The 13,341-nt window shown below is 40.2% G+C and overlaps 1 protein-coding gene across 1 annotated transcript; it reads left to right on the plus strand.

Moving 5' to 3' along the window:
- The first annotated feature begins 5,974 nt into the window (after nt 1–5,974).
- Nucleotides 5,975–8,371, plus strand: LOC142167256 (uncharacterized). The gene is made up of 3 exons (XM_075227417.1): nt 5,975–6,561; nt 6,706–6,883; nt 8,273–8,371. The coding sequence occupies exons 1-3, from the start codon at nt 5,975–5,977 to the stop codon at nt 8,369–8,371; spliced, it is 864 nt and encodes a 287-aa protein (XP_075083518.1).
- Nucleotides 8,372–13,341: the final 4,970 nt, after the last annotated feature.

Below are 13,341 nucleotides of genomic sequence, written 5' to 3' on the forward strand. Positions count from 1 at the left end.
TTGCAAGTGTACCAATCACCTTGGGTCTGTCACAAGGATTCTGCAAATTTGACATAAGAAACAAATATTTATGGCAGGATCCTTCAGAAAATCCTTAGGTTTTTCAACCCACCTACACAACCTTTTACACTAATATGTAGCTCTCAGAAGGACACTACTACACAAACCAGGAACTCAACACCTAATTACCAACATCCAGCACCTTATTCTTCAACTCATCATCGGAAAGTTCCTGCTCAAATGGATACTTTCAAACACCAGCACCAACTTGCTTCCTCTGCAGGCACTCAGTAGGACACACCTAGGGGCCCAAACCTAGTTACCCTGCACTCTATCAGCTCACAGAAGCAGAAGTTTACAGAAGGCAGCAACTCCCTCAGGAAGGATGTTGCGTATGAAAGTCCTTACTCCAGGTCACCAGTTAAATATGCCTGCTCAAAAGTATTCTGGATGAAAGAAGTAGGAATCTTCTCATTCTCTTCTATTGAAAACATCATACAGCATCAGCAGTTCTACCCAGTTAGATGGGTCATTTTGATAGCTATCTTCAACTTGGCATTCTTTGGCCTCAATGTCAAAGCCAAGTTGAAGATATTTTCTAGCACAATCGACTGTTTTTTGCCATACTCCATAGGAAGAATCTATATTTACTCTATTTGTAGGTCTTGTTGTATATGGAATATGACCTTCATAATCATTTGTTTAGTTGATTTAGGATCATTTGTGGATTTTTGTATAGTTGACCTAGACTCATTTAACATTTATTTTGTATACACAATTGTCTATCACTTAACAATAGGCAATTGGTACATCATCATAGGTCTAACTCATTAAATTTCAGGATTCACTTGGTCGTTATGCTTGGATGAACAAGTGTATATCTGTCATATTTTTGGAGGCAAGGTTCATGTCCCCCTCATTTGTTGTACTTTACTTTATATATACATATATGAAAATTAACCCTAGGCGCAATGCCTAGTAGAATTTGCCAATAAAAAACAAATAGGCGAGTAGTACTTCGGCAGAAGGCTACGAGAGCAATTGTTTGATTAATTAGCAACCATGAATGAATTGTATGAAAGGGAGAATTAACTAGAACACAATAGGATTGGTGAATCGATCACAACTCTGGAACATTTGTCTCTACTGAATACATAACAACCATTTTGCTTCTTGATAATTTAGTTACTAGTTAGAATTTATGTTTAGTATAATCATACTTTTGAACTCGGATTGACTCGACTGAATAACAATCTTGGTTAATTTAGTGGGTAGTTAATACAAGTCTCTATGGGTTCAACACTTGACTTATCATTTTATTACTTGTATGACCACATATACTTGCATGTGCGTTTGGGAGTAACAAGTTTTTGGCTCCGTTGCTGGGGACTTGAATATTGCCTACTTTCTAGCTTTAGCTTTAATTGTTTATTTTGTCAAGTCTAACGTTACTTAATTGTTGCTCTCAGGAACCTTGATTGAGTGTGAAGGGTCAGAAGCCAGGACAGACTTCAAGGCTTTGACCCGAACCTGAGAGAACATTTCGCAGGAGGTTGAGGGAAGCAAGGGACACAAATAATCTTCAGGCACTTGTTTAATTTCTTGTGGATATGGCATAGGAGCAACATATGGCTGTTCAGGATGTGGCGATGCCCAGCATTGCTAATGTCACCTCCAACAATGTGAAGCCTATAATCACTGGGCATTTTGAGCTCAAACAGAGCATGATCTAGCTACTACATGCGAATGTGCAGTTTATGGGTCTTCCGCACGAGGATCCACAACAGCACATCCTAAACTTCTTGGAGATTAGTGATACATATATAACTAACAGAGTCACTCCAGACTATGTGAGGCTCACAATGTTCCCGTTCTCTCTGTTGGGCGAAGCAAAGTGATGGTTGAAGGTAGAACCAACTAATTCTATTACATCATGGAATGATTTGGCGAGAAAAGTTTTGGCAAGGTTCTTCTCTTCAGGCAAAACTGCAAAGATCAGAAGTGAGATAGTCGCCTTTAAACGAAATCGGTGAATCTTTATACTCAGCTTGGAAAAGGTTCAAGTGGCTTCTCATAGACTGTCCTCATCACAATCAGAAAAATGAAGTGTTAGCTAAAACTTTCAAGGGCTACATCCTGAGACAAAGATTGCGGTAGATGCTGCAGCTAGAGGTCAAGTGTGGGAGAAAAGCTTCGATGAGATATATGTATTATTGAACAAATTCTCCAAAAGTAATCATGATTGGCTAGGAGAGATGGGCAGACACACAATGCAAAAATTTGTAGGGGTTCTCGAGTTAGATGCCATCTCTACATTATCAGCGCAGATTTTCACATTTATCAACCAAGTCAATCAGATGACCTTTGTTATTAACAAGCAACAAGCTCAGCCAGTGCAACAGGTTCAAATATTTTGTGAAGTATGTGGAGAGGGTCACACGAGCATATGCCCAGTTAATCCAGAGTCTGTCTGTTTTGTGGGTAATTCAAATAGGGGCCAGGCAAACCAATATGGGAACACTTACAATCCTAACTGGAGGAACTACCCAAACTTCTCTTGGGGCAGAAACCAAGGTGTTCAGAATCAGTACATGCCACAAGCGCCTCAACAACAATGTAGACCACCTCATCCTGAACAACCTGCAAACCCAATGAGTCACCTTGAGGAGATGATGAAGAAATTAATGGTTGACCAGCAGACCCAAGCAGTAGTGATGAGAAATTTGGAGCGATAAATGGGACAACTTGCTAGTTCCCAAAATACTCGACCAGTTGGACCTCTTCCAAGCGAAACTAAGGCGAATCCTAAAGCATCTATTAATGCTGTGTCATTGAGGAATGGGAGATAGTTAGAAAATTTCTAGTCGAAAAAGAGTAAAAAAGTGACCTTTCATGAGAAACCGGCCACCATAAAAGAAAAAACAAAACAATCAAAGGAGTCAGAGAAGCCAGCTGAAGAGGCGGTGGCTAAGAAACCTCCACCATTAGTTGCGAGGCCACCACATACGTTCCCTCAGAGATGGCAGAAAGTGAAAGAAAATGCCGCTTATAAAAAGTTTCTTGATATTCTAAAGCAGGTGCAAATCAACATTCCACTGGTAGACATGTTGTAAGAAGTGCCCAAATATGCCAAATACATCAAGGACATAGTGGCAAACAAGAGGAGATTGACAGAGTTCGAGATGGTGGCACTTATTGAAGAATGTAGCTCAATAATCCAAAGCAATCTACCTAACATATTGAAGGATCTAGGTAGTTTCACTATCCAAATCTCGATTAGTAAGCATGCAGTCGGGCGAGCTTTGTGTGATCTTGGGGCGAGCATTAATTTGATGCCGCTATCTGTGTTCAGACAGTTGGGGTTGGGTGAGCCGCGCTGAACCACAGTAATTTTACAGTTGGCTGATCGCTCCCTTGCTCATCGTGAAGGAGTTATTGAAGATGTGTTAGTTTAAGCGGGTTCTTTCATATTCCCTGCTGATTTCATTATCTTGGAATATGAGCCTGATTAGGAAGTCCCATTTATTTTGGGGAGTCCATTCTTAGTCACGGGTCGAGCTATTATTTATGTATGCAAAGGAATGATGAATATGAGAGTAGGTGATTGAGTGGAGATATTCAATGTGTATAAAGCACTCAGATTGCCATCCCACTATGAAGAGATATCATTAGTGCCTTATATGAGCCCCATAGATCCTCTTTAACGAGCCTTGATTGGGGATGAAGAAGACAACGAAGATGAAATGATGGAAGAAATTGAGCAAGTACTTGACATGTCTTGCAATTATGTCCATAGGTTTGGGAGATTTGAGGAGTTGGATAGGCCCGTCACTCTGACCCCTCCTAAGCCATCTATTGAAGAAGCTCCAAAGCTAGAACTTAAGCTATTTCCAGTGTATCTACGCTATGCTTATTTGGGAAACTCTGAGAAATTGCCAGTGATTATCTCATCCAGCTTGACTAATGTACAAGAAAAAAAATTGCTCAGAGTACTTCGCGAGCATAAAAAGGCTATTGGGTGGACAATTCCTGACATCAAAGGAATCAGTCCATCATTTTACATGCATAAAATCTTTCTGGAAGATGGACACCGCCCCAGTGTTGAGAAACAAATGAGATTAAAGCCCATTATGACAGAGGTTGTGAAGAAGGAAGTAATTAAGTGGCTCGACACAGGTATCATCTTTCCTATCTCTAACAGCAACTAGGTAAGCCTAGTGCAATGTATGCCCAAAAAGGAGGGGGATGACTATGGTAGAGAATGAGAAAAATGAGTTAATTCCTACTCGCACCGTGACGGGGTAGAGAGGTTGTATTGATTATAGAAGGCTCAACAAAGCAACCCGCAAAAACCACTTCCCACTTCCATTCATTTAGCAAATGTTGGACAAATTGGCGGGGCATGAATATTATTGCTTCCTTGATGGTTATTCGAGTACAACCAGATTGTCATATGCCTAGAGGATCAAGAGAAGACCACTTTTACTTGTCCTTATGGCACTTTTTCTTTCAAGCGAATGATGTTTGGTCATTGTAATGCACCAGCCACTTTCCAGAGGTGCATGATGGTTATTTTCACCGATATGGTGAAAAGTTTTGTGGAAGTCTTCATGGATGATTTTTTAGTCTTTGGGTATTCTTATGATGACTGTTTGAACAATTTGAGCAAGGTGTTGGCCCGTTGTGAAGAAACAAATTTGGTGTTAAATTGGAAAACTGCCATTTTATGATAAGGCGAAGGTGGAGGCGGTTGAAAAATTGCCTCCACCCATTTCTGTGAAGGGTGTCTGGAGTTTCTTGGGACACGCGAGATTCTATAGACACTTTATTAAGGATTTTTCAAAAATTGCTACTTTCTTGTGCAAGTTTCTTGAAAAGGATGTAACCTTCAATTTTGATGAAGCATGCCTGGATGCATTTGAAGAGCTCAAAAAGAAGTTGGTGGCTGTCCCTATTATTGCAGCACCGGAATGGTCCTTACCATTTGAACTTATGTGCGATGCAAGTGACCAAGCTATTGGAGCAGTTCTAGGCTAGAGGAAGGACGAGATGTTTTATACCATCTACTATGCGAGTAAGACTCTTGATGATGCACAGCTGAATTACACCACCACTAAAATGGAGTTGTTGGCTGTTGTGTGGGACTTTGAGAAATTTCGAGCATACTTGGTGGGCACAAAAATCATAGTCCATACCGATCATGCAGCAATGAGGTATCTATTTACAAAAATCGAATCCAAGGCTAGATTGATGCACTGGTCTTGTTTTTGCAGGAATTTGATGTAGAACTACGAGATCGGAAGGGCATACAAAACCAACTAGATAACCATCTATCAAGGCTGGAAAATCATGATCACGTGGTGGAGGGTGGACAAATTAAATAGGCATTTCCTGATGAGCAACTTTTTGCTATCAACCAAGACCTTTGGTATATATCACTTGCTATAGAACATGTAATACAAATATTTTAGTGAAAAAAAAATTCTCTGTTTATGTAATTTGGAATAAATTAAATGATAATAATAACAACAAAATAATGTTCTATGCATATTTTTGAAGTCCAATAGTAGTATGCTACAATAAAAAATATATTCGGGCCCTGGAATTTGACATAATCCCATGGTACGCGGATTATGTGAATTATCTTGTGAATGGGGTACTTCGTCCTAAAATTGACTTTGAAGCTAGAAAGAGGTTTCTACGTGATGTGAATTTTTACTACTGTGGTGAGCCATTCTTGTACAAGAAGTGTGCTGATTAGTTGATGAAGAGATGCATTCCAGAAAAAGGAGGTGGAATTAGTGTTGTATGATTGTCATGCATCACCTTATGGGGCCATCATGGAGGCGATAGGACAACTGAGAAGGTATTACAATCTAGGTTCTTTTGGCCAACATTATTCAAGGATGCCCATGCATTTGTTAAGAAATGTGACTAGTGTCAAAGAATAGGAACAATCATAAAGAGGCGTGAGATGCCTTTGAATAACATCCTGGAGGTCGAGATTTACGATGTGTGGAGGATAGATTTTATGGGACAATTCTCATTCTCCGGAGGAAATAAATACATCTTGCTAGCAGTTGACTACATGTCAAAATGGGTAGAGGCGATCGCATTGCCAACAAATAATGCCAAGGTGGTAGCTGCTTTTGTGAAGAAGAATATATTCTCGAGGTTTGGGACTCCACATTCCTTGATTAGTGATGAAGGGATACACTTTTGTAATCGATTGTTGAATAAACTTCTAGCAAAATACGGAGTCCACCATAGAGTTGCCATGGTATATCATCCGCAAACAAGTGGACAGGCTGAGGTATCCAACAGAGAAATAAAGCAAATATTAGAGAAGACAGTGAGTGTTAATAGGAAGGATTGGGCTGCAAAGTTAGATGATGTCTTATGGGCATATAAAACTGCATACAAAACACCAATTGGGGCGTCGTTGTATAAGCTTATTTATGGGAAGGCGTGTCACTTGCCTATTGAACTTGAACACAAAGGGTACTGGGCCATTAAAAATTTGAATATAGATTTTGAAGCCGCGGGCAAGAAGAGGCTCTTGTAGTTGAATGGGTTGGATGAGTTCAGGATGCACGCTTATGAAAATGCTAAGTTTTACAAAGAGAAAATGAAAAGATGGCATGTCAAGCGTATCACGCCACGTCACTTCGAATCGGGCCAATAGGTACTATTGTTCAATTTCAGGCTCAAGTTATTTTCTGGGAAGTTAAAATCGAGATGGCTAGGTCCATTTGAGTTGGTGAGAGTCACTCTGTATGGTGCAACTGAGCTGCGTGCTTTACATGATGAAAGGAAATTATTAGTGAATGGACACAGAGCCAAGCACTATTGGGGAGGAATCATTGATAGTGAGAAGACCAAAGTAGTACTCATTGATGAGTAAGAGAGGCCCTGCGTCGTGTCGCGACGTTAAACTAGGCACTTGTTGGGAGGCAACCCAATTTTTATTGCTTTCCTAGTTTAGCTTATTAAATTTTTAGTTAGAATAGACTAGAATTTTTATTTTCTTTGTAGACATAGAAATTATAGGTAGAATGGTGTGGGCATGTAAACTGGATATATAAAGTGCTCGGTGGATCGGGATGTTATAAAATAAAAAAATAAAAAAAAAAAGAAAATCGGAAAATCAGTGCCCAGGCCAGTGCCCCACGCTTCCTGGGGCCTAATTTACAGTATGTTCGGAACCCCCAACGCCAGGCCTAGCGTGGGGCACTGGGCTGGGGGTGCAGGTAAGTAAAAACAAAATCTGTTTTTGTTTATTTTATTTAATTGATTAACCATAACCATAAAACCCGACCCATATACCCATTTATCCTAACATCATAACCCACCTTTGAATCCATACCCATACCCACCTTGAATTAAAACAAAACTCTTAACCCCTTCACTCTAATTTCTCTCTCACAATAACTCTCTCTCACGCTCTCACTCTCTGTCCGCGACCCTTCTCCCTCCTCTCTCTCAAATTTCTCAAGCTTCTCTCTTGCTCTCATCCTACATCCTATAGTTATGTTCTCTTCTTCTTCTTCTTCTTCTTTCTCTTTTAATTGGTAGATGATAATAAACTTCCCCCTCCCAAACACCCTAATCCCCCAAATTTTCCCCTAAGTTGCTTCTTAAGACTTGTTCTATGGTGGGTGGCTCGAATGTGGTACAAAATTGGTTGTGCCAACTTTTTGGGTGTATTGTCTATCGAGTAGTAAACTAGAATTCCCTCTACTTCGTTGAAATTTGGTAAGTCCATCATGTTTCACCATTGTTGGACTAAGTTTCTCACACTTCATGCCCACAAGTTGTTTGCTAAAAATTTTGAATGATTATTTTGTGCACCGGTGAAGTCTGAGTAACCGAGTATAGTTGTAGGTGAGATCGGGCTAAGTGTGGGATGTTTGGGGATGATTCTGCATAATTCAGAGCTTGATTTTAATGTGCACATGTCACCCACATCATGTATCTTGTATTATGTATGTTGTAGCACTTTGTAGAATTACCTAATGTAGTGTCGTTGTTGTAGAGGTTAATGATCGACCACTTTATTTGTGTGGCATAGCTAGTGAGCTATAATTGTGTGGCATGGGGAAGTTTTGAGAACCCATTTACTTGTGGTGCAACATTTGTGTGTCTTAAACCACGTTTATAAGTATCGTACATGGAGCCATCGATTTTAAGTGCGGGGTAATCTTTGACTCTTACGACAACCTTAGGCGAATTTCTTGATTCATTCTCACATTCCTGCTTAATTGTGTTGTAGGTTTATATGGCTCGTGATGGTGCAAGCAAAGGAAAGGGAGTAGGGAAGTCCTCAACCACTGCCCTCGCGCCTAAAAAGCGCAAGCAAGGGGAAGGATAATTTAGGCAAGCTAAAGGGAAACAAGTTGCCAACGGATCATAGCAGGCTCCATTGCAACCGAGGCCTCGTTTGAAACTAGTTAATGATTCTTCCATAGCTTGGCATAGGGACTTTGTTCCATATGGGCGTTACATCTCCGAGATGGGCATTAATGTGAAAGCTTTAGAAAAGAACTTCCCAGATGTGTTGGGCCGGTTGTGAGAACTGAACATGGACTAATTCCTATAATGCTCCGACCATGCAAATTTGAGCATGGTGCGAGAGCTGTATGATAATTGGAATGCGGACATGTTCAGGTCACATGTCTGTGGAAAGGTTGTTCCATTGAATAGGCAGTTATTATGTGAATTTTTGGGGGTTGAGAACTCTAACCCGCGGAGGCTACAAAAATTTGAAAAAAGCCCAAGCTACACGGCGATATGTCCCACTCTTTGTGGCATCGATTCAAATGCCAAGTGGAACAGAACAAAGAGCGATGACCATCTTGAGATGGTTCGCTGTGATTTCAACAAGACCGCCAAAGCATGGCAGAATTTTGTGCAGGCCCGACTCATGCCAGTTGAACACAACAGCGAATGTACTTGAGCTCAAGTGTGTGTGATATTCTTTTCAATGACTGGGAGACCAATTAATGTGGGACAGATCATGCTTGGGGAGATGGTTGGCACACGATTTGGGCGGCAGATTAAGAGGTTTTTATTTGGAAACTTCCTCACGCAGTATATGCTCTCTCGGGAGGTGCTGGAATACCCCGGGTATGACGAGGTGGTGGAGGCTCCTAAAGGTCTAATGGACATTCACATCTTTGTTGGAGATTACTTCTAATCTCACTCAGGCAGCACGTAATGAAAGGGACGAGAACTTCAACAGGTATCTCTATAACTCTTTAAATGTACTCATGAACATAATGGGTGTATCAGACGAGGAGCGTATGCATTTATGCAATGATTTGTCTAGTTCTTCCAAAGAGATATTGGGGAATGTACCTGGCAGCCCTGTTCATTCGTCGGAGGGAGAGAACACAAACAAAGACCCTGACACGGAGGATGAGATAGGTGATGATGTCACGGGGCCCATGGCTTTGGTGCCAATGGGACCTGATGATGATGATGAGCCCAGAGCTGCGGATGGCGAGCATGCTAGGGAGGAGGACTCTAACTAGCAGGAAGTTTTCTTTTCACCCTACTCTGCTTTACATTTTTACATGCAACGGGGACTATGCATATGCTAAGTGTGGGGTGGGAGAACTACTTCCTGTAATGTACATTGTATAAATTTGTTTCGTTTTAGGAGTTTTTACTTAGTCTAGTCTTTAGTCTAGTTTGTTTTAAAACGAAAAAAAAATAAAACAATTTTGAAAAAACTTGAACTTTTCCCGATAATGGATCTGTTGGACAATTTTCTTGAGGGATATAGTCAGATTAAAAACACCAAAAAGATTTTTTTCCATTTTAAGATAGTTAGGTAGTATCCCTTGGTTTTTCTTTGAGCGCCGGATCTTTTACAAGGGTGTAGCTCGAACAGAGTACTTTATTTGTTTTTTGGAGTAGGTTAGGAAGAAATTGAGTTGCTCTGAAGTGCCTAGTGACATGTTTGGTGCTGGCACATTAGGCTATGACATGCGATCTATCTTCCCGTACATTTGATTTGAATTATGATGCCTGAGTAAAATAAATAGCTTATTATGTGATGCCTTATCTCAGTTGGTTAACTTGTATGCCACATAGAGCAATATTGCTTAAAATTTCTTAACTATATGTGCTTGCTTGACTTGAGAGTTGAACAGACCCGTCTTGATTGAGTCATGTGCAATGTGTGTGTGAGGTATTGTGGTGTGTGCTATCCTGTGTAGTCTAGAACTTGCCCAATGTGTCAATCGAAGCGAAATCATTATGTTTTGCTAGTCTAGGAGATGACGTATGCGTATCTTGCTTGATCATAGATATGCTTGTCACATAAAAAATAAAAGTTTTCGTTGCTAGCCCCTTTGAGCCTATAGACCTTTTCTTTGGCACCCACATTACAAGTTGTATCCCTATTTTGTTCTTAATTCGAGATTGTTGAACCTTTACCTCCTAAGGCACTTAGTCACTAAAAGAAGTAAGGTGAGATATTGGGTAGTAGCTTTTGAGTGGAACCATGGAAGGGCCCTTAAGGTGCACTAAAATTGCGAAAAAGGTCACTAGCCGATGAAACTTAATGTATGGAGTGTGTGGAGAAAACAAATAGAAGAGAAAAAGAAAAAAATTGCAAGAAAAAAAATGATAGTTCAAATAATGTAGAAAAACACACACCTCCTAATCTTACTTATTCATGGTAGAGGAAAAATATAGGTCCTTAATTGAAAAGAGGGCTATGTTATATATGGTGTATGACAAGTGAATTGGTTGAGACGAAGATGTGCTCGATTTGTGAGTGTAGTGTATTAAAGTGCTTAGGAGGGTTAGTCACTATTCCTAAATGTATCCTACCCGTCCCTTAGCCTACATTACAACCTTAAAGTCCTAATTGATCCTAGATTTGGCTAACGTAGATTAGTAGAGATGCACACTACGGGCAAGTTATGGTACGACCACGGGATGCACATGAATTCTTTGTGAGAGTGAGTGAATTTTGTTCAATTGTGTGATGTCCTTAAATTATGTTCAAAGGCATACTTGAATGTGTGGATTACTTTATATTCACTCTTTTATTTGTTTGTGAGGGAACATGATCTCATGAAGGATTGGTAATGTTGTAAACCTCTCTTGTTAGGTGAGTGCGCGAGTTGAGGGTGATTAGTGGTAACGAGTCGGCTCTTGAGGTAGGGTGGTTACGGATAGGTTGTTTGAATTGATTGAATTGAAATGTTTATACTTGGGCATGTTTAAAACGGGAAGAACATGAATTTTGTATGTTCATGCTTGATTGCCGGTATCGATCATAGTCAAGGGTAGAGTGTATGGTTAAAAATTGAAGTTCTACTTTCTAGTTGAGATATGCACGTTGTTGGGGGTGTCGTTGATAGTCCCATTGCTCGAGGACGAGCATGAGTCTAAGTGTAGGGTGTTGATATTTAGCTTAAAGTATATATATTTATATGTATATCGCCTTATGTTTTACTTGTGTTTCGTGGATATCGGATGTAAAATGTATTGATTTATGTTAATTCGTGGTATTTTTGTATGTAGAAATCATCCAGAGGCAATAGGGGGCGAAAGGTGCGATATTAGAGCCAAAACGGGGAAAAAATGAAAAAAGTGGATTTCCAGCGCCCCACGCCACCTGTGGCGCAATTTACAAAATGTTAAGAGGGCCAGCGCCCCACGCTGCTCTGGGCGCTGGTGACGGGAATTTCTCCAACTTTTCACGGGACAAGGTTATTTCGGCCCAAGAGCTACCAAACGCGTATAAAATCAAGACTAAGCCTATTTTTAAATGGGAGACGCCACTTTGAAGGAAAAATACGCACGAGAAACATCAGGGAGTGAGGATATGTCAGTTTTCTTCATCTTTTCTTAGTATTTTCAATTATCCAACACTTGTGAAATTGTTGAAATTGTTTGATATTATCATGAGTTGCTAAAACCCATAGTTTTGGGGTTGTGGTTTAGCCATGAATATTGTTGTTTAATGTTGACTTAACCTTAATTACAATTCACCAATATATGGTTGTTTCTTAAATTCTATGATTAATTGTTTAATTGTCTGGCCAGCAGTTAGGTTCTAGCTAATATCTATGCTATGCTTGGAAAAGCCATGTTTAGATTAGAGAAGAATTGAAGAGAGCTCTGAGGGGGGCAAATTTGTTGTTTGGATAGGAATATAACTAGTTACCGTACTTAATTAAATATCGTAATCTTAATGAGTTCTTAATAGATTGATTTCATAGGAATAGAGGCTTTTAATCTATTTTGAATAGGCGAGTAGTACTTCAGGAGAAGGCTATGAGAGAAATTGTTCGATTAATTAGCAACCATGAGTGAATTGTATGAAAGGGAAAGTTAACTAGAACACGATAGGATTGGTGAATCGATCACAACCCTGGAATATTTGTCTCTACTAAATACATAACAACTATTTTGATGCTTGATAATTTAGTTACTAGTTAGAATTATTGTTTAGTATAATCGTACTTTTGAACATGGATTAACTCAACTGATTAACAATCTTGGTGAATTTAGTGGGTAGTTAATACATGTCTCTGTGGGTTCGGCACTCGACTTATCATTTTATTACTTGTACGACCATGTATACTTGCATGTGCGGTTGGGAAAAACATCTTTGCATCTATGGTGCGAGTCCACATATGCGGATAAGAAGCCGAAAAAGCACAGTTGGCTGGAGGAGCAGCGAGTTTGCATCTGCAGAAGGCCGAACGCAGAAGCAGGGCCGCACCTGCAAATAGGGACTGTAGAAGTGGTTGCGCAAGTGCGAGTGGTGTGACCGCATAAGCGGTAGGTAGGGGCTCTAGTGGAATTCGCAGATGTGAGCTCGAGACCGCAAATTCAGTATCACAGAAACTGCTAAGTGACCGCAGATGCGGAATCACTGGGCAAGATTTATATTTCGAAGGGTTAGATTGTTTTCTCATTCTGGGAGTTGTGGAGTTCAGCTAGCGGCGATATTTGGGAGACGTTTACCATAATTGAAGAGGTAAGTGAAGTTTATTCAATTTTGATGATAGATATTCATTACCCATGTGGTCCGGCCATTCCCCGGACCCCGCGCATAGTGGGATCTTAGTGCACCGCGCTGATGATTTGAGGGTAGATTTGTTATTGAAGAGCGAGATTTGATGATTTGAGAGTCGATTTGTGGTTGGAATTGGGTGAACCACATAAATTTGGACTCACATCGGAATGGGTGTTCGCAATGTGTGGGTTTGGTTGGGTTCCGGGGTGTGGGCCCGATGTTGACTTTTTTGGTTGACTTTGCATAATTGAATAAAGACCTTGGCTTTATTGTTTGATATTCTTTCCTATGGCTTC

Source organism: Nicotiana tabacum, chromosome 12 (assembly GCF_000715075.1).
Source record: "Nicotiana tabacum cultivar K326 chromosome 12, ASM71507v2, whole genome shotgun sequence".
Classification (NCBI taxonomy): Eukaryota; Viridiplantae; Streptophyta; class Magnoliopsida; order Solanales; family Solanaceae; genus Nicotiana; species Nicotiana tabacum.